General features: G+C 49.8%; 2 protein-coding genes across 27 annotated transcripts in view; one reads left to right on the top strand and one right to left on the bottom strand.

The window, feature by feature from the left end:
* The first annotated feature begins 1432 nt into the window (after window positions 1-1432).
* On the top strand, window positions 1433-10165 carry C17H17orf58 (chromosome 17 C17orf58 homolog). Of its 2 annotated transcripts, none has more exons than XM_051825134.2 (4): window positions 1433-2099; window positions 3842-4327; window positions 4426-4525; window positions 4830-10165. In XM_051825134.2, the coding sequence occupies exons 1-4, from the start codon at window positions 2024-2026 to the stop codon at window positions 4966-4968; spliced, it is 801 nt and encodes a 266-aa protein (XP_051681094.2). In that variant the 5' UTR covers window positions 1433-2023; the 3' UTR covers window positions 4969-10165. The 2 variants fall into 2 exon arrangements, with proteins under 2 accessions (XP_051681094.2, XP_051681092.2); XM_051825132.2 differs by having other exon boundaries at window positions 1462-2099; window positions 4426-4617.
* BPTF (bromodomain PHD finger transcription factor) overlaps window positions 8359-20875 on the bottom strand; it is a 132233-nt gene continuing 119716 nt past the window's right edge. For 20 of the 25 annotated variants that reach the window (XM_070060439.1, XM_070060434.1, XM_070060452.1 and 17 more), the window contains 3 exons: window positions 18843-18927; window positions 14184-14370; window positions 8359-10468 (listed from right to left, as the gene is read on the bottom strand). In XM_070060439.1, the coding sequence (XP_069916540.1) occupies window positions 10432-10468; window positions 14184-14370; window positions 18843-18927 (309 nt within the window). In that variant the 3' untranslated portion in view covers window positions 8359-10431. Of the gene's footprint in view, window positions 11240-14183; window positions 14371-18842; window positions 18928-20875 lie in introns of all 25 variants that reach the window. The other 5 variants (XM_070060444.1, XM_070060436.1, XM_070060449.1 and 2 more) reach the window with 1 other exon arrangement.

Genomic DNA, 20875 nt, shown 5'->3' with positions numbered 1-20875 from the left:
GGAACCTTCAGGCAGCCCTTGGAGGGGAGGTGTTGTGATGCAGTGTGTTAAGCCGGCACTTGTGACGCCAGCATCCTGTATCGGAGTGCTGGTTCCATTCCCGGCTGTTCTACTGCGGATGCAGCTCCCTGCTGATGCGCCTGGGAAGGCAGCAGATGATGGGACACGTCCTCAGGCCCCTGCCACCCACGTAGGAGACCCAGATGGAGTTCTTGGCTCTTGGCTTCAGCCTGGCCCAGGCATTTGGGGGAGTTGCAGACATTTAGGGGATTGAACCAGTGGATGGAAGATTTCTCTCTTTCTCTGCCTTTCAAATAAGTAAGTCTTTTTTTTTTTTTTTTAGAAGTTCTTGGGAAATGCTTATTGTAAAATAATCATGTTGGACTTAAAAAACAAAATTCTATGTTCCATGAACTACTTGAAGCACACAGTATAACTGCTGTTTTGCTGTGTGGTGGCTGCCATCCTTAGCTCCTCGGAAGACACCCGAAGCCGCAGAGTGTGGCCTTCTCACGCCCCGAGTCTTTGTCAGCAAGATCCCCCTGCCCCAGCCGGCTCACCAGCACTGTGACTTTTCAGACATGAGCTTCTGGGGCACCAGTGGGTTTTTCTTCTTGGTTTTTACTTCTGTCTGCTGGCTTGTACCTTGTACTTCCTCTGGATCCAAAGCGCATGGCCCGAGATGCGTGCGCGTTGCTGAGGTTGTCACCCTGGTGAGCTGACTTTCCCGGGGTGAACGCTGTTTCTGTTCAGTCCAGGAAAGGGACTGGCACAGGCCCATCCACAGCGCCGTCTCCAGGAGTCAGGCGGTCAGGAGGGAGCGAGTCCATCTTCCTTAGAAAGTCTACCTTTCTTGAGACGAGCCATCCTCCTCCCCACAGAGATCGATGATGAAAGGTGTTTTACACCGGGCTCTATGAATTCGTGCATCTGGTCACTCAACAGCAATTGCAATGAGAGAGAGGGAGGGATGGATGGAGGGAGGGAGGGAGGGAGGGAGAGAGAGAGAGAGGAAAGAAGAAAGAGGAGGAAGAGGAGGAGGAGGGATGGGGAGGGGAGAAGAGAGGAGAGGAGAGAAGAGAGGAGAGGAGGAGGTGGGGGGAGAAGAGGAGAAGAGAGGAGAGGAAGAGGTGGGGGGAGGAAAGGAGAGGAGAGGAGAGGAAGAGGTGGGGGGAGGAGAGGAGAGGAGAGCAGAGGAGAGGAGGAGGTGGGGGGAGCAGAGGAGAGGAGAGGAGAGGAGGAGGAGAGGAGAGGAGAGGAGAGGAGGAGGTGGGGGGAGGAGAGGAGAGGAGAGGAGGAGGTGGGGGGAGGAGAGGAGAGGAGAGGAGAGGAGAGGAGAGGAGAGGAGAGGAGAGGAGGAGGTGGGGGGAGGAAGGAGAGGAGAGAAATAGAAAGCCGTTTTTGCTGAGGGTTTCTGTTCTCTGGTCCTGGCAGTATGGTATATGCAAGAGGACTTCAGATCACGGGGAAATGGAATCAAAAGTTAGGTTTATTTTGGTGCAGAGTTTTTGAAACCCATCCACGTTTTTAAAATCGCAGTAAGCATTTTCATGAACTTTTGGAAGAGCCTCCACGTGGTGTGATGACAGTTTCGCCAAACCTAGGAGGCAGTAACTTTCTGGGAGTTGGCTGCCATTCCGGGTGCGCTGGCTTCATCTGCAACACGTTCCCATCGCGGATTCCCCTGACCCCGTCCTGCGGCCCCCAGTGCCTCAATCCCTTCCCGGCCCCGCCACCCTCTGCTCCCTGGCCTCGCAGACCGCCCAGGCGCAAAGCTGAGACGCGAAGCTCCCGGGGCCCCCGCATCGCGGGGCGCAGGTCGCCACGGACGACTCGGAGCGGCCATGTGCTCGCCCCCCGAGCGAGGGCAAGAAATCCCTGCAGCTCGGTTTTGTTCAATGGTCCGCTCCCTGAGTCCCGTTTCCCCACTGGCTGCCCCTCATTAGCATGAACGGGGGTGGGGGAGAGCCGGCGAGCGCGAGCCCAGGCCGGGTGTGAGAGCCCGGGAACCCTGCCTGCCGAAATGACAGCTCGGGCTCTGTGGCTTCTCTGTTTGCTCGTGGGATCAGCCCCCGAGGCCCCGGGGCTGGAAAGGAAAGGTAAGGTGGCCGGAATGCAGAGCCCCGGGAGGGCAGCTGGGACCTGCAGCGGACCGGGGAGAGCGCGCCACGGTCCGCGCCTGCGGGAGCCGACTTCGGGTCAGCGTTCGCGTTGGAAAGGAGTGGACTGTGTCCCCAGGATTCCGTGTCCCCTCCGCGTTTTCGGAGAACGATGCCCCCTCGCTGTCTGCAACGACCGCCGGCGAGCCAGGCCGGCTGCGGAAAACTTTGCATGTTAAGTAGTTTGCTCCGTCGTAGGGGAGGGAGGGTGGCCAAAGGGGTCGTGGCGCGGGCCGGGCTCGTGGGGCGCAGCGGGGACCCCTGGCCCCGCGGCCGGCCCGGGGACACCTGAGCCGGGGGTCCGGCCCGGCGGATCGGCGCGCACATTTCCTGCAGCACGCGAAACGCAGCCGCTGCGGGGACAGAACTCAGGCGCTCCCTGCGGGCTCGCGTTTTTTTGTTTTTGTTTCTGCTCCCACTGGGGTGTTCCTTTGGCTTCACCCTCTCTGGGAAAAGCAGCTTCCGCACGTCGCGGGGCAATTTAGGTTCTTTTCCCACATGGAAATGGACCGACTTCGGTGGCATTTCACCCACATATCAGGCGGTCTTGCCCGTGACAACAGATGGTGGCATCAATGGGAAGCAGTTGCGAGGTCAACCGTGGACAGCCAGAGCCTGGATGTCCACCAGGACTTTATTCCGCTGGGAACCGTGCAGCCGCGGAGCAGAAGGAGTCAGATCCAGCCCCTTTGCAAAAACAAAAACAAAAACAAACAAACAAAAACAAAAACCACGAACCCTCCCCAGCTAGCGCCGCTGGGCCAAAGCTGATGTTAGAGATCAGTGTGGCAGGACAAAGCGCCTTCAAAGAAGTGTTGCCAAGCCGCAACACCGCGAGGCGCGGTCCTGGGGCTCGGGTGCCCGCACTGCGACCCCCGCAAAGGGGGACGTGACCCCGCGGGCTGGGCTTGGAGCCTGGCGCCGCTTCCAGGCCGCGCTCGCCAACCAGTCTGCAGAGCTGCCGAGACGGGGTAATAATTTAAAAAGCTCGTCCTCGCGCCATCCCCTTTGAATGGTTATTATTATTATTGTGTGTGTGTGTGTGTGTGTTGGGGGGGGTACGTGAGCGATGTGTGCTTTTATACTTAGCCAGGGGCCTGCGCCTCCCGGCCCGGCTTGCAAAGCCGCTCTTCGCCGTGGTGTCCGAGAAGTCGGATAAAAAACCCACTCGCAGAGCCCGCGATGACAGTGTAAACACGGATGGGAAAACCAAATAGTTGGTGGTCAGGGGGCCCTCAGCTACCCGGAGGACCTGTAACCTGAGACTTTCCCCCCAGGGCCTGCTCTCCGTACTTTCTCTACCAACTGTAAATAGCGAAAAAGGCGGCTGTTTACACAGCCACGGCCGTATCTATACCTCTCGGTGTAGACGGATACGAAAGGAGGGGCAGAGAGAGTTCTCGAACCAGGGCTGTCGGAAGCCGTCCAGCCCCAGAAGCAGCACAGGGCTGTCGGACCTGCAAAGGCGCCTTGGGGTTCGGCGCCTAAACCTGTCCTGGGGGGCCCGGGAGACGCGCGCTCCACTCGGACGCCACGTGGGGGTCTCCTCGCCTCAGCCCACGGGCACTCCCGGCAGGTGCCTGCGGAGGTCTCCCCGCGCCACGCCCGTTCCCCGCCGCGGCCTCCCTTCGCCCTCCCCGCTTCTCCGCCCCTGACGGCCGCCCCCGGTTCTCTCCTCACAGTGTCGCCGCCTCGCGACAGAAAGCCCGACCCCAGCGGCGTCCGGGGAGCCGAGGTGACGCCGGGTCCCCGGGGGCAGCCGGTCCCCGAAGCCCCCCGGCGGCCGCGCGCGGCGGACACCGCCCCCCGCGCCTGGCCCGACCCCCGCCGCCGGAAGGCCCCGCCACCCGCCGAGAACCGGGCCGGCTTCCGGGAGGCCACGCGCGCGCCCGCCGGCCCGCCGGCCCCGCGGCTCGCGCAGGCCGACAACCGCCCGTCGCCGCGGCGCGCGCGCGCCCGGGCCCTGCGCTTCCCGGCCGCGCGGCGCGCCGCCGAGGCCCCCAACGGCCACGCCCACCCCAACCGGCCGCGCGCCGCCGCCCCGCCCCCGGGGCCCGCGCCCGCGCCGCCGCCGCCGCGGAGCGACCCCGAGCCCGGCGCCGAGCCCTGCGCGCGCGCCTGCCGGGCGGACGCGGACGAGCGGGAGGCGTTCTGCGCCAGCGAGTTCGGTGAGCCGGCCCCGCCGCGGCCCCCCACCCGCCAGCCCGCGGGGGCCGCGGCCCGGGTCCGAGCCACGCTCTTTCCTCTCGCCCTTTCTGGAACGCAGCCGTGAACGGGATCGTGCACGACGTGGACGTGCTGGGCACGGGCGTCCGGCTGGTGACGCTGCTGGTGGACCGCGACGGGCTGTACAAGATGAGCCGCCTGTACGTCGCGCCCGACGGGTTTTTCTTCCGCGTGCACATCCTCGCCCTGGACGTCTCCAGCTGCCATAAGCCGTGCCCAGAGCTGAAGCCTGGTATTGCAACTGACCCGGTGACCTCTGCGTGTCACGGCCTGGGCTCTGCCGGAGCCCGGCGCTCCCTCCAGGTCGCCCCGAGGGTGGCACGGGGCATGGGCACTTGACCGTCGTCAGCAGGGAGCTGGAGGGGAGGCTCGGGGTGCCGGCCCTGCACCGTCTGGGCACTGTCGAAGGGGCAGTGGCACTGACCCCCTCTCTGTTCTGTGCAGGCAGCAGGTACATCGTGATGGGCCACATCTACCACAAGAGGCGGCAGCTGCCCGCAGCCCTGCTGCAGGTCCTGCGAGGGCGCCTGCGGCCGGGAGACGGGCTGCTCGGCACCGGCAGCGGCTACGCGAAGAGGTTTAACCGCCGGCGGGCCGGGCGCGTTCAGGGCGCGGCTCTCACCCAGTGCCCCTGACTCCCGGCGGCCTCCGCCCTCCCGGCCCGGGGTCCCCACCCACGGCTGCCCCGGCTGCAGGCACCGCACTTAGAACCGCGGCTTCCCGAGCCCGGCGGCCCGGCCCCGCCACCCAGCGGCCCCGCGGCTGCGCTGCGATCCGTCCAGCTAACAGATCACGGCGTCATGTCAAGTTTTTAAATTATTTTAATTTAATGCCAACTCTTCAGTAGAAATGGTTCACACACACACGCACACACACACACATTTCTTGAAATATACAACTTTGGATAGCTTACATCATGAATCAAACCAAATTTTATATGCAAACCATCACATTTTAAGTTCTGTACATTAGTAAGCGCAGAGTCCAGGACAAATACTAAAATTTTACATTTGAACAGTCAGTCCTAACGGGCTCACTTCAAGCAGACAAGTGTTCCTGAGGCACCAAGACATGACACAGCTTGTCTCCCCAATGCCTCCCTGCTCCTAGTAGTTTAGGTTTCACGCTAAACGGGCAGCTATTCCAATGCTAAATGTATCCTGGGTGTATCTGATGTCATTTTACAATGAAGACCAAGTGCCATGTTTGTAAAGTAGTAAACCTTGCTTTGAAGTCCGATCTTGGATGTACCTTTTTTTTTTTTTAGCTTCACCAAACCTCAACAATTTGAGGAAAAGGCTTTCTCAGATGTACTCCAGAAAACAAACACAACCCCCACCCCCCATCAGTATTCAACCATGCCAGCACGCAAGCAAGCGACTGTTCCGTTTTCCGACTACTCTGAAGTAGATGTGCTCGCTAGCCATTTAATGCCGGTGTTATCCTTGAGCCCACGAGCACACTGCAGATTTTTCGGGAGACCGAGCTGTCCTTGGGGTAACTGCATGGCTGAAGATGCACTGCAGGGACTAAGCCCCACACAAGCACCGTGCAGGGAAGCAAGCAGCAGCTGCCTGAGTTGTAACATCTGTTGTCACCTCATTGGCTCCAAACTTGAGGTGCATTTAGTAAAATAAAGTCCAGAGGTCCTATTAGGAGGCAAAGTATTGCTGAAGGGATTTTAGAGAAATTTATCCAAATCATGAGTCTTGTCCAACCTCATTAAAATTTTTTTCAAAAACTGCTTCTTGGGAACCAACTGCGTTACTACATAAACTACTGGTAACGCAGTGTGTAGCTGCTGCAGAGTTGAGTTTTCTCTAACGTCAACTCAGGGATAAAATCGTGGCAATGACCTAAGTCAAAGCTGAATTTTCGATACCGAAGGGCTGGCTGGTGACCCTGAGAAACATGCTGGAGAAAGTTACCAAAGAGATTGCTGACTGGATGATCAGATGTTACGGCATAAAAAATTATACAGTGCACTGGTTTTAAAAACAAAATCACTTTTCTATAAACTTGAGGGTTAGGGTTAGGCTTGTTGTGCCAGAGCCGTGATTTGTGGGTATTTGGGAGCTCCTGTCATTCATAGGAACACCCTGGCAGGACACACACAGACTGTTCAGAAACCACGCGGATAAAAGCTGGACCCTCGTTCTAGGCCAGGTCTCCAAGGGCTGGCTGAGTGAGGCGGAGCAGCAGCAGGTGCCGGGGTGTACACGGGAGGCGTGAAGAACGGGCAGGGGACTTCCCTGCTCAGCCTTGAGCCAGGACTTCCGATACAATCTTCAGTCCTATAGGAAATCTTAGGGAACCCATGAACCCATGGATCATAGTTTCTAATCCTCTTGTCGTAGAGGAGGACTTTTCTTTCCTTAAGCACAGTTTGCACTCGACACACATTACAGTGCCCTGTCTGTCTGTGGGCACACACAATGGCCTCTCATCAATAAAATACCTGCTGCCGGTGTGCCGGCCACGGCGGCCATTGGAGGGTGAACCAACGGCAAAGACCTTTCTCTCTGTCTCTCTCTCACTGTCCACTCTGCCTGTCAAAAAAACAAAAACAAAACACCAAAAACCTGCTGCCTCCAAGGGAGAGTCACCAGCAGTTCAATAGTTAAGCTATTACTTCAGAATTCTGGGAGGAAAATATATTTTTCTTTTGGTAGGCAAAGGTCTATAGAACACACACACTTGTTTGGGTAGTAGCTACCGTTTATAGTTCTCTTGAATTCATTTTTAAGGTTGGCCAAGCACACATGTATGCAAACACTTAAAAACTGACCTTCTGCCTAATGCAGAACCTCAATTCCAAGACATACTTGAGCAAGCAACAAGTTACAAAACCAGGAGTTTATTATCTTAAAAATTCAGCTTATTTCTTTAGCTGAATTTAGTCCAAACAGGGAATGTGACTTGAAGTGTTTTTTCTCTTTCTCAAATCTAAGTTTCTAGAAGCACCTCAGAATTGCAAATTATTAAAAAACAGCCCCTGCAGCCACACAAGTACTTCTAAGCCACAGGACACGCCATTCTCATCGTAAGGGTTAGACACCTGAGCCCGTCTGCGGACAGAAGGCTGTCATACCCCTGTGGTTCTCTCCAACGCGGTCTGAAAAGTGAACAGAGATTTTTTTCAAAGGCCACCAAGCCGATTCTTTAATATCAGAAACACGAAGAGGCAGGGGATCTGCCTAACAGAAATGAACAGAAACAGGGAAAGAACTTTTATTTGCAGATTCTAGGAAGGTAGGTTACAAACACAGCAAATCTCAGTGTCTCCACACAACACTCCAGGCCACTCGAAATATAAAAAGGTAAATTACGTGTTTTCCTTTAGAAAATATCCCCCAAAGTTCACAATTTTTTTTAACCTACTGCAGGATAATGAAAAGCAAATCCTGCAGAATATGGCTAAGAGAAAAAAGCCCTAAGAATATTATGAAAATACTTTTTATGAAATGGTTTCAAAGATTGTGAACTTGGTGGATGAAGCATAACAAACATGGAAAATACTTAGTCAAGGAAACCTACTGATGCAAACCAGGTATTTACAGGCCCAGAGACTGGGTTGGAAACATCGTGACAGTATCACAAATGTGCATCACACTACGTGGATTACTGAAAGCGGAACAGCTCTCCCCACAGGTGCATCTCGCTGTACAGCAGGCGCTTGTCAAAGGATCCGCGTAGAAAAGCAGCTTTTCAAATAAGAATGTTTTTTCAAAAAATTACTTTCCAAAGACTAAAGCTCTGTAGTTGATAAAACTATAAAATGTCTTTAGGTATTTATATGGTGATAGAAATTGCAAAAGCCTTTATACCATTAAATACACATAGGAAATTAACATCTTCCTAGTCTTGAGATCTCCATAAAATTTACCTTTGTACAATTTGGCAATGCCAACAGCTACAGAAAATATATCAACCAACCAAGCAACCATTGTTTCATTAGAAACTGCACCAAATCCAATGTCAAAAACATTACTTTATTTTTGCTAGGATGAAATGTCCTATTACGTACAAAAAGAATTGCTGTTTAGAATTTGCAACAATTTGTTAAAAACATAGCAATCTATTGCCTACAGGTAGGAAAGTCCTTGCCGCAACAAGTTTTCAATTATTAAGCCCATATATATTTATATATATATGAATAAATAGTACAGAAATACTGTGACGTGATGAGATGCAGAATAATTTTATAATTCATTAAAATGTAGAATTCTTGCATCAGCACAGTGCATACAATAAGTAACAACTTTTAAAAATGAAAAGGACAAAATAACCTATCTTTAATTCCACTTTAAGATTTTAAGCAAAAACTTTGCTTCTATGTGTTCATATTGAGCAATTAGTCTCTTTAGTTTGTAAGCATAGATTTAAGTGATATCTTTATGTACAAAAAGGAATGGGCATCGTTAGATAAAATTAACCCAGAATAACCTGTACACCTGAGCCTGTAATCGTAAGAAAGAATCGGGAACTGTAGCAACGTCATTAACTTTTAAGAAACTATGGTCCTAGAAAGATTTTGCATAGCAGGGCAACATTAAACAGAAGGAAACTTTTAAAAACAATGATCTGATCAATCCTGGAATTCGACAGGACAGAGCTAACATGAATCAGTGCAAAATCTAGGTAAAGTTCTGCAAAGCTGCATAATCCAACTATGGAGGATTCCACAGAGGCTACTGCTACAGTGCGGTAGTACAGCGCCGAGTCAGAACACTGCAAGGAAAGACATGCAGAACCCACTGCTGTTCCTCTGCTGTGCCCGTGCTTTTCCCTACTGCTGACACTACTTGTCCTTTTGTGGAACAAAGAAACAAACCACAAACTCAACCAACAAACAGAAAATAGAAAGAGGAGGACGTCTGAAACATGTCCTTCCTGACATCTAAGTGGCTGTGTGGCGGCACAGGATGGAGATGAAGGCGATGCGCGTTCTGTCACATTACCGTGACGGTCAGCATGAGCAGTGATGCGACAGGATGAGCACCCCCGCACGGTCTTCTCTGCCGTGAGGACGATGGACTGGGAATGAAAGATGAAGGCAGCCACTGTCCTGAGAAGCCCAGGGCCAGTGGGTGCTCCTGCCTCTCTCCACCTGCGGCCCCCTCCCCACAAAGGCTTACAGAGAAGCATTAGCGCACACTCAGACACCTCCAGCTGTGGGAGAAAAAGGATCTCCATTTATTTTGTTTCATATACATCCATAGTTGAATTTTAATACAAAAAGAAAAAATTAGAATCTGACAAATGTTTACAAACAAGATACCTTCAAATAGATTTTACTCATTTTAGCCTGGTGCAGAGTGAATGACAAATGGTACTGGTATATTCAAGGCAACAGAGTCTGTAGTCCAGGACCGCTTAGCCCAACCTTTACGCAAGCTTAACTTTTATCTCCCATGAACAATAAACTCATTGTTGATTCCCAGTTGTGTGTGTGTGCACATGTGTACATAGCAGCTCCTTTCATAGAAAGAAAAGACATCTAGAGGTCGTCTTGTACTTTTACCTACAGGAATCATGATACGATACAGGATGGATTACATGTAACCGGGGCTGGATTTTTTAAGAAAAAATAATTAGCTGACAAATGAGGGCAGCAATAAAAAAGCGTCTTTTTTGCAACAATAAATAAATACAGTCAAAAGTTTCCTGTGAGACTCTAAACCAGCTTCTTCACTGAAGAGCAGACGTGGCACTTCCATGGAGTTACACTTGACCCCATAGTATCTTTTTTTCTTGCTTTCTTTTTTTTTTTTTTTTTTTCAAATAAACAAAGTTTTCCCGCTTCTGCCACAATAGTAAAACCATTTGATCTTGACAAGATAATGGTGTCGTTGACTTTGCTTTTTCCCTTGTCCGTTGGACAAAATTGGCCAAGAATATAACTGGACTGTTAGGACCAATAAAAACGAAGTATAGGTCACGTCTTGTCAGGATAACCTGACTAAAAACATCTGGCTCCTTAATTTAAAATAGTTCAGACAACCAGACTCTTGCTGTGTTTTATGTTAGATTAACACGCTGAACTTTAAGAAGCTGTAGACTGCAGTTTGTTGTTATGAGACCTACAGAACACAGAAAAAAGGGAACAATTAAGCACCCTTCATTTCGAAAACAATGATGCTTTATGTGGATGCCAAGGTCAGGCAGTCTGGGGGAAGCAGCCATATTCTTTCATTCACCCTTGGCAAGCAAGTACAAGGGAACAATTAAGGAGATTTTAACCTATAATATTAAAACTTTTCAGTGTACATTAAACATGATAGCTTACTGGAAAAAGCCAGTATCTTAAAAAAATATATATCTATATATTTTTCTAATAAAGACTACAACATTTTAGTCAATGGGACCACAGACATTTACAGAAACACTCCCCTTGCAGTAAGGGTGTGTGTGCATGAGTGTGCGTGTGTGTTTATTTACATTAATCTGGGGAACATGAAGGGAAAATTATATTAAAAGAAGGAAAATAGCAATATTAAAATCACATTTTTTCTATTAAATCCCAGAAATCCTCTCTTCTAGTTTCACAGTTTTATTCACAACTTTTGTTAGTAAACCAAGTTACTGTACAGTTCCCAGGAGTAGGTCAAAGTACTTTATATTGCAATAGCAGATAAATACAGTCTTCCAAGAGCTTACAATTTTTAAATACATCATTCATGGCTGCTGCAGTAGGTGGTCTACCACTGTACATCTTTCCATATTAAAACTGCATTAACTAATCTCAACTTCTGGGGGGCAATTTTGAATTAGGTAATCACGTGGTACAATAAGAGTGACCTCAACATCCAGTTCTGATTCCAGTTAAAAATTCAGACTAAAGATATCACAATCTGTAAGAAAAGAAAGGACATGGATGGTATAAATGATGAATTGTAAAAAAGCGCAATAACAAAAATAATGTGCAAACAACACTGGGGACCACAAGTTAGAGAGGGGAACTACGGCAAAGCAGCACTGGTCCTGCACAAAGCGGCCGAGGGTGCTGCGCGGCCTTTCTGCAGCTCCTGACAGAGCGCCTTGTGATCCCAACAGAACTGAGCGCAGCTCTCGGTTCAGCTCCAAGCTCCTCGATGAAGAGGAGTGCATCTGAGCGCAGGAAAAGCTACAGACCACCACCCGGGCAGGAGCGGGGCTGGGCCAGGCACAGCCTGCTGCCCAGGCCCACGGCCAGGCTGCCCCACATCCTCTGGTTCTGCCACAGGCCCCAGGTTTCTTCCTCTGCACCAGCAGCTGCCACCCTGGCCCTCAGCGCTCCAGCAGCCTGGCACGGGGCGGGTTCAGACCCCCCAGCTTCTACTGCAGAGTTCTCTCCCAAGGCCTTTGGAGTAGAAATATTTTTTCAGGAACCTAATCTGAGGAATAGTTCATTGTCAAGGTGTAAATCACAAAGCAAGGGGGCTTTCGATGAGCTGTGCTCCTGTTACACCTTTCCTCAACCTGCGACCCAGGCTCCCTGGGACCAATCAACCTGTCCTTTCAACTTATTTTTTAAAAGAAGATTTATTTGGCCGGCGCCGCGGCTCACTAGGCTAATCCTCCGCCTGCGGCACCAGCACCCCAGGTTCTAGTCCCGGTCGGGGCGCCGGATTCTGTCCTGGTTGCTCCTCTTCCAGTCCAGCTCTCTGCTGCGGCCTGGGAGTGCAGTGGAGGATGGCCCAAGTGCTTGGGCCCTGCACCCCATGGGAGACCAGGAGAAGCACCTGGCTCCTGCCTTCGGATCGGTGCACCAAAGGAAGGAAGACCTTTCTCTCTGTCTCTCTCTCTCACTGTCTAACTCTGCCTGTCAGGGAAAAAAAAAAAAAAAAAGAAAAAAAAAAGATTTATTTAATTATTTGAAAGAGTTATACAGAGAGAGATCTTCCATACACTGGTTCACTCTCCAGATGGCCACAATGGTTGGGTTGGGCCAGACCAAAGCCAGGAGCCAGGAGCTTCACCCAGGTCTCCCACGTGGGTGCAGGGGCTTAAGGACTTGGGCCATCCTCCGCTGCTTTCCCAGGCACATTAGCAGGGAGCTTGATCAGAAGTGGAGCAGCCAGGACTTGAACCGGTGCCCATATGGGATGCCAGGCATTACAGCCAGCTTTGCCCACCTTGCCACAATGCTGGTCACCATGCTGTCCTTTTGGTTCTTAGGACCCACAGGGGCTTGGAAGGCCTCTGTGTGTCTGTAGGGCTTACTGGCTGGCAGGCTGCACTTTCAATGAGAAACAAGGATTTCTCAATGTCAGTGTCACTGTCAGTGGGCTGCGGCTTGCCTGACTTCATGAGTTGGTCTTCCTCCACCTGCTTTCTATCTTCCAGAAATTTATATTATGCAGATTGCTGAAATCTGATCAGCCAGCTTCCACCATATCCTCCCGATACTCTGAGTGTTATCTCTTTTTCATCCTCACTTTGTTTTTATTTTTCAGAGAACTGAGAAAGTCACTTTCCTCTTCAAGCTGTGCAGCACTGGGTTCACGGGATGACAAACGTGTGGGCAGTCCCAGAGATGGTCACGGCCCACACCTTGCGCCTGCCTGCTTTCCTTGCCTGCAGCTTTTGATTCCTTTCCTGAGCAGGTCACTGGATGTGGGTTTTTCTTTCTCTCTCTCTTTTAAAAAGATTCATTTATTTATTTGGCATAGTTACACAGAGAGAAGGAAAGACAGCGATCCCCCATCTATTGGTTCACTCCCCAAAAGGCAGCAACGGCCAGGGCTGGCCCAGCCCAACGCCAGGAACTCCACCGGGTCTCCCATGTGGGTGGCAGGGACCCAAGCACTTGGCCATCTTGAGCTGCTTTCCCAGGACCTTCAACAGGGAACTGGATTGGAAGTGGAGCAACCAGGACTCCAGTAGGCGCCCAAATGGGATACCAGCGGCTTAACCTACTGTGCACAATGCCTTTTCTTTCTGTCTCTATGACTCTGAAATACAGCTCTTGGTAGCCATCTACCTTTCTCCAGGACAACCGAGAAAACACATGCTACAGATTTTCTTCGGAGGAAACTGCAGAGCGCTGGGTCTCACAGCCCCTTAGGCCATGCACAGACGCCAAGGTAAGGTGCCGAGTCTGCCTAGGCGGGGGTGATGGAGCGTGTGGGCTGACGGATGAGGATGGTGCGGGAGGGGTCTCAAGTGCTCCCGAATGGTGGCAGCTACCATGGGAATGGAGAACAGCCCTCCACAGGAAGGAAGAAACCACGGCTGTGAGAGGGAGCCGAGTTCAGAAACAGAGGCAAGTGAAGGTCACAGAACTGAATTTGATGCAACTGAGGCAAAGCTGTGCAATGCTTTTCCTATATTACTACTGGTTCCCAAACACAGGGGTCTGTGGCCTTGCCTACAAAAAAAGTACGTCTCCCCTCTGCAGGGCTCCCCTTCCTCGACCCTAGACGCAGCCATTTGTACACTGCCCTCACCTCCGGAGGTAGAGCAGCAGGAACTCACACAGGGAAACCCGAGAGCCAGAGCCTTTGACAGCTGTGTGGCCTGTGGCACCTGACAGCTCTCTGCACCCCTCAGGTATCTGGGAAATGCTTTCTGACTTTCAAAAGACTCCAATTTTAGGTAGAGCAAAATCAAACCTCACATTATTTTTAATAATTAATATTTTCATTATTAATCTGCCTTTGGTGGTATCAGAATGTTAAGTCTGGATTTTTTTTTTTGGATTGTAAGATGCAGATTTACCATAACCGCGACACTGTAGAGGCTGACTCCTCAGATGCACAGTGCAGGGTCTGCCACGCTGAACTCACTCAGAGCATCGAGCGCACAGGGACTCACCTGCTGGCCTTGAATCCTTTCAGTTTCTGTACAAAGAATGACTCAAGAACCTCTGCACACTGGTAAAAAGGGGAGTCACTGGGATTGTAGTAACGGCAGTTATCAAAAATTTTGGTCATATCCGCCACAAATTCCGTCAGCTTTTCATAATATCGTCTTTGTATTCTTTCTTCCATGGTGGCAAGGTCTTAAAGACAAAATGTAAGACATTTTCAAAGCTTTAAGGTTTTCTCCCTTGCATACACCCTGCAGTAGTTAACACGAGCACTAACCGATCCATCCTCTACGCAGGCAGCCCGTCCAGTTCACCACGGGGGGACTGTCCCAGCGGTGTTTTGCACTGGGGTTCCTGGTTCCTGTTACGAAGGTTCTTTAACTTTCAGTTACCCATGTAGAACGCTCTTCATTCGACCGGTTTGAGAGAGAAGAAAGCACACCGACACGTCTAGCACATTTGCGCACACAAACCAGGGCACCATGGGCAGCCAGCAGACGGGGGTCCTGAACAGCAGCTCCCAGCCGGTGGTGCAAGGAGCCTGGCTCTGCCCATCATGTTGGTTTCCCCTTCTTTTCTTTATTGTTATCCTGTATTTGTAACAGCTGATACTGACTTACCATCCATGGTGGTAGTGACACAGTGTCTACTTAAAATAAATGGGAGAGGGAAAATATCAGCTGATAGGGAAAAAATATTAGCTGGTAATCAGCAAAAGCTTTAGGGGAGCAGACAAAGGCAGACAACTGTGTTACTGTGAAACACGTATTTGGTTTCCCTCTCCCACACAGCTCCTAGAATCTCCGCAGTTAGAAAGGTGGCTGGGTTCCCTAGGGAGCGTCAGTGTGGTGTGGATCACCCCAAAGGAAGCACCATCAGAGGGCTGGACTTTCAAAGCGACTTTGCAAGCTTCAGGGAAGGCAGAGGACACGGAAGTTAAGCTGATCACCAGCGGACAACGATCTAATCAATCATGCCTATGCAGCGCACTTCCACAAGAACCAAAAGGGCTGGGTTCCTGGAGTCTCCAGAGAGTTGAACACACAGAGGCTCGTGGAAGGCATGGAAACTCTGTGTCTCTTTCCCCATACCTTGGTCCTATCCACCTCTTTATCTGGCGTTCACTGGTATCCTTTATAATACTCTCCCAAGAAAAAAGTTATTTAAAAGGCAGGCAGGCAGGCAGGCAGGCAGATACACACACACACACCCCCCTCCTAGCTGCTGGATCACTACTCAAATGCCAGCAATAGACAGGGCTGGGGCTGGAGTGAAGCCATGAGCCAGGGACCTTAACCAGGCCTCCCATGTAGATGGCAGGGACCCAAGTCCCTGAGCCATCTTCTGCCTCCCAGGGTGTGCATTATCAGGAAGCTGGAATGGAGAATGGAGCCAGACTTGAACCCAGGCACTGTGATTTGGGATTTGCGTGTTCTAAACTGTGTCTTTTTTTTTTTTTTAAATTTTTAAAGATTGTTTTTTAAAGATTGACAGAGGAACACCTCTGTCTCTCTCTGCCTCTCCTTCTCTGTAACTCTAACTTGAAAATAAATAAATAAATCTAAAAAAAAAAAAGAGGAAAAAATAGATGTGGCTTGAGGGACCAGAGCTGTGACGCTGTAGGCTACTGCCTGCATTCCATATTAGCACCCAAAGTGTCAGTTTGAGTCCCACCTGCTCCACCTCCAACCTAGCTCCCGTGCTAAAGCACTGGCAAAGCAGTTGAAGATGGCCCAAGTACCCAGGCCCCTGCCACCCTATGAGAGACTAGGATGGAGTTCAGGGCTCCTGGCTTCAGTCTGGCCCAGCCATGACTGTAGTGGCCATTGGAGGGGTGAACTGGTGGGTGGGAAGATTCTAACTCTGCCTTTCAAATTAAAACAAACAAACGGAAAAAAAAAATAAAAAAATAAAACTAATGTGAGAGAATGTAATTTGTTAGATATAGACCTAACTGTATTCAACATAAAAACTTCAGATAATAGCAAATTTTATCTTTTAAATTTTAGGATGTGCATATACACACACAAATTTGTCTTTGGTATCTCCAGTTTACCCAGACACAGGATAAAATGTGTAAATGGGAACTGCAAAAACGCACCCAGGTGGATTCTATCCAAGCAAAGCATGGACACACCTCTCCTACACAAGTCAGGAGGGGCTGCGGGCCGCCCACACCACCATCAGGTCTGGTTTTGTCAGGGCTGCCGCAGGTGGCACTTGAAATTCAATAAATCCATAGCAGGCTGATCTGAAGGCTGATCCTTCTGTATGGCCTACAAATGACATCATGAATACCACGCTGGCCCCTGGCAGGCAGGCTTCCTCACCCCTGAAGTGATAAAGGAAAGAGAACTCTGTGCACCATACCAGAACACTATTATTTCATCCTTAAGTTCTGGCGAATTCTCCTCCATTAGTTTAAATAAAGCATATGAGTAGTGCTTAGATGTTTTATGGTTCCAACTTAACTAGGTGTCCCTAATAACAGACGAACATACAGGCTGAATTCATAAAGAACAGATATGAATCCAACCAATTTACAAACTACCATATACCAAAACAATCACTATAAAACTTTACATCATCTGCAGTATATAAATGGCCCTTAAATAACACTGACAACAGATGACTATCCCAGGAGAAAAATGGGAAAAACCTCCAAACAGGAAACTTGTATAGAAAAAATTCTAACTTGTTATTGACCAGACCTCTGACATTGGCCACTTAGCAGTGGTGACCTCTGGGGACAGGACGAGAGCAGTGGTAAAACTGACGTTTTATTCCACACCTCTGCAACATCTGTGACTGGAAACCAAACACATTACTTTTAAAATAAGTATGTTCAAAGAACATATTCCATTTAAAAGAGTGATAACACACTGTGTTTTAGCGGGCTATAGATACACACTATGGGAGGAAACTGGTCCCATTGATCGCAGTATAATTTGAAAATATTTAAAAAACAAAAAAAAAAGCCTAAAAAGTATACATACTCTTTGCTCCAGAGATCTGAATTCTAGCCAAATTTCCTAAGAAAACAAACAGGTGCAGGCAGGTGTATGAACACAGATAAAGAGCTCACTGCTGTGCTGTCTGCCCAAAGACTGTGCAAACATGAAAAAGCCACCAATGGGGAGTGCTTTAATAGAGTACTTGAATTTTATACAATTAAAAATGACACAAGTCTCTAATACAGCTGATGTGAAAAGAAGTGCTGTGCACACAAAGCACGCCACAGAACACAGCGAGTCATAGAAACCCACTTCTGCCGAAGAAAACAAACGCTGCTCACCTTGCTGGCTCTTGCACACTCTCACAGGAAACCATGGTTTTCATGCCAGTCTCACCATGCCACACATTAGCCGTGTATGTCCAAACACTTTCATGCATTCTTAGGAAATATGCAACTATTTGGTGCTTAAAATCTAAGACTGTTTAAGAAATAGGTAAGTCATGTTTACCTTGGTCATGAGACCAAAGGGGGGAAAAAAAAAGCTCTAGGGGTCAGTGCACGGGCTAAGCCACTGCCTGTGACATCGGCAGCCCACAAAGGCACAGTGGTGCAAGTCCCTGCTGCTCCACTTCCTGTCCAGCTCCCTGCTAACACGCCTCAGACAGCAGGGGAGAACTGCCCAAGCACTTGGCCCTGCCACCCATGTGGGAGACCAGGATGGAGTTCCTGGCTCCTGGCTTCAGCCTGGTTCTGTCCCTGCTTTGGGGGACCCAAGGGTATTTGTCTGTACACATGAAGAAGGAAAACAATTTTTTAGTAATAAATAAAAACTACTTAGCTAGCGTTTGGACCATAATTCCTTTATCAGCTGCAGCGGCCCTTTAGAAGGCTTCAGAAGCTTTTTTTTTTTTTTCTTTTTTTTTAAAGATTTATCTACTTATTTGAAAGTCAGAGTTACAGAGAGGTTATCTGGTTTATTCCCCAGATGGCCGCAATGGCCAGAGCTGTGCTGAGCTGAAGCCAGGAGCTTCCTCTGGGTCTCCCATGTGGGTATACGAGACCAAGCACTTGGTCCATCTTCCACAGCTTTCCCAGGCGCATCGGTAGGGAGCTGGATCAGAAGTGGAGGATATGGGACTCAAACCGGCGCCCATGTGGGACATCGGCACTGTAGGTGGAAGCTTTACCTGCTGTGAAGCCCACAGCGCTGGCCCCATTTTTCATCATTTCTTATGCAGATAAATTTTTTAATATAATCACTCAGGTTATATTCTCCACGTGGGTACGTCCAGGTTCTTCTCCCTCAGGAGAGGAGGAGGTGCAGAGGACGAAAAGGCTGGCAGCCAGGCGGTCGGCCCACTGACCTCATTCATTCCTCCATGCAGTTGCATCCTATCCCACCCACATACCCCTTGATTTAGCTCCACTGACTGATGGCTGTTTACCTCTTTTCCACCATTTTCATCATTTCAAGCACTGCTACAATGAACAACACACTTGAGCACACATAAATGCTGAGACATTTGCTGGGTTCCAGGGTATGTACAATTAAGCATTATAATAGATACAATTTCCTCTCTGAAATGACCACACAGTTTACCGCCTCACCAGCCTAGTTCAAGACATCCTGATGATATTGATTTTACACGTGAGAAATAATCTGCTGATACTTAATGAAAAGTACTTCATATTCAACTCAAATACTTACCCATAGGTTCCTTAATGACACCGTAATAATCAGGTGCATCATTAGGGTCCACTGGTTCCAGGAAAGGCCAGGCCATCTTATGGGCCTATGATAAAAAACGAACACCACTGGTTGTCATTAATTATAACAAGCTTCCCAGCTGAGTCACTGCCTCAACCAGCCATTAAACTCCAAGGGTCAGTTTCACATTTGACAGATAAAATGACTTACAGTGGATGATTTTTACCCAAGACAAACCTGTTCTATTGTAACAGCTCTCAGGACCAGCATTATTAAGATGGCCTGAACACACAGCTCTTGTCACCCAGATGGGAGACCTGCATGGAGTTCTCGGGTCTTGGCTTTGGTCTTGCCCAGCCTTGGCCGCTGTGGCCATTTGGGGTGTGGACCAATGGATGGAAGATCTCTTGTTCTCTTTTTGTCTTTCTCCCTCTCTTTCTGCCTGTCAAATAAATACATCTTTTAAAAAAAAGTCTGTGAGCCGGCGCCGTGGCTCAATAGGCTAATCCTCCACCTTGCGGCGCCGGCACACCGGGTTCTAGTCCCGGTTGGGGCGCCGGATTCTGTCCCGGTTGCCCCTCTTCCAGGCCAGCTCTCTGCTATGGCCAGGGAGTGCAGTGGAGGATGGCCCAGGTGCTTGGGCCCTGCACCCCATGGGAGACCAGGAAAAAGCACCTGGCTCCTGGCTCCTGCCAGGATCAGCGCGGTGCGCCGGCTGCAGCGGCGGCCATTGGAGGGTGAACCAACGGCAAAGGAAGACCTTTCTCTCTGTCTCTCTCTCTCACTGTCCACTCTGCCTGTCACAAAAAAAAAAAAAAAAAAAAAAAAAAAGTCTGTGAAAAACAGATTAAAAAAATATATATATATTGGCCGGCACCGGCACACCAGGTTCTAGTCCCGGTCAGGGCGCCAGATTCTGTCCCGGTTGCTCCTCTTCCAGGCCAGCCCTCTGCTGTGGCCCGGGAGTGCAGTGGAGGATGGCCCAAGTGCTTGGGCCCTGCACCCCACGGGAGACCAGAAGCACCTGGCTCCTGCCATCGGATCAGCACGGTGCGCCGGCCGCGGCGGCCATTGGAGGGTGAACCAACGGCAAAGGAAGACCTTTCTCTCTGTCTGTCTACTCTGCCTGTCAAAAAAAAAAAAAAAAAAAAATATATATATATAAATTATATATATATATATATATATATATATATATATATATATATATATCTCAAAGGCTTGTCATCTGAGGACCTGGCTGTAAGGGCTGGGGCGCTACCATACAAAATCTGGCACACGAAACCTATCTTCTGGTCCCCATGTGATGCAGTGAGTGAAGCTGGCACTGTGCTCACTTGTGTGAAGTTCGTGTGTGCTTGCCACTGGTGGTTAACGAGGTGGCAGAGGTATGATGTGAAGAACAGAGACGCAGCCACACACTGAGAACACTGCTTTTCTTGTTGGTACTTCCAAATTCTTGGGATTATGATCACAATAAGAAAAAGCTTCAATTTATTCCTGTTTTAAATACATCTCTATTGTTAGCTTATCTTGTAAACTATCCCTATATTTCATTTTTTAATATATTTTTTAAAATTCTATTCATTTGAGAGGCAGGGTTACAGACAGAGAGAGGGAGAGACAGACAGAAAAGTCCTCCATGCCCAGGTTCACTCCCCAAATGGTTGCAACAGCCAGAGCTGGGCTGATGCAAAGCCAGGAGCCAAGAGCTTCTTCCTGGTCTCCCACGTGGGTGCAGGGGCCCAAGGACTTGGCCATCCTCCACTGCTTTCCCAGGCCACAGCAGAGAGTTGGATCAGAAAATGAGCAGCGGGGACATGAACCAGATCCAATACGGGATTCCAGCAACACAGGTGGAGCATTCAATATGGGCGCCGGTTCTAGTCCCGGCGGCTCCTCTTCCAATCCAGCTCTGTGCTGTGGCCCGGGACAGCAGTGGCGGTGGTACATGGGTACAGTGACCCCTATGACACTAGCACGCAAAGGACTGCCATGAGCCAAGCACTTCCCTCCACTCCAGGAGTCAGGGG

Source organism: Oryctolagus cuniculus, chromosome 17 (genome assembly GCF_964237555.1).
Source record: "Oryctolagus cuniculus chromosome 17, mOryCun1.1, whole genome shotgun sequence".
NCBI lineage: Eukaryota > Metazoa > Chordata > Mammalia > Lagomorpha > Leporidae > Oryctolagus > Oryctolagus cuniculus.
The sequence above is the reverse complement of the archived record's forward strand: the minus strand, read 5'-3'. Positions and strand labels throughout refer to the sequence as shown.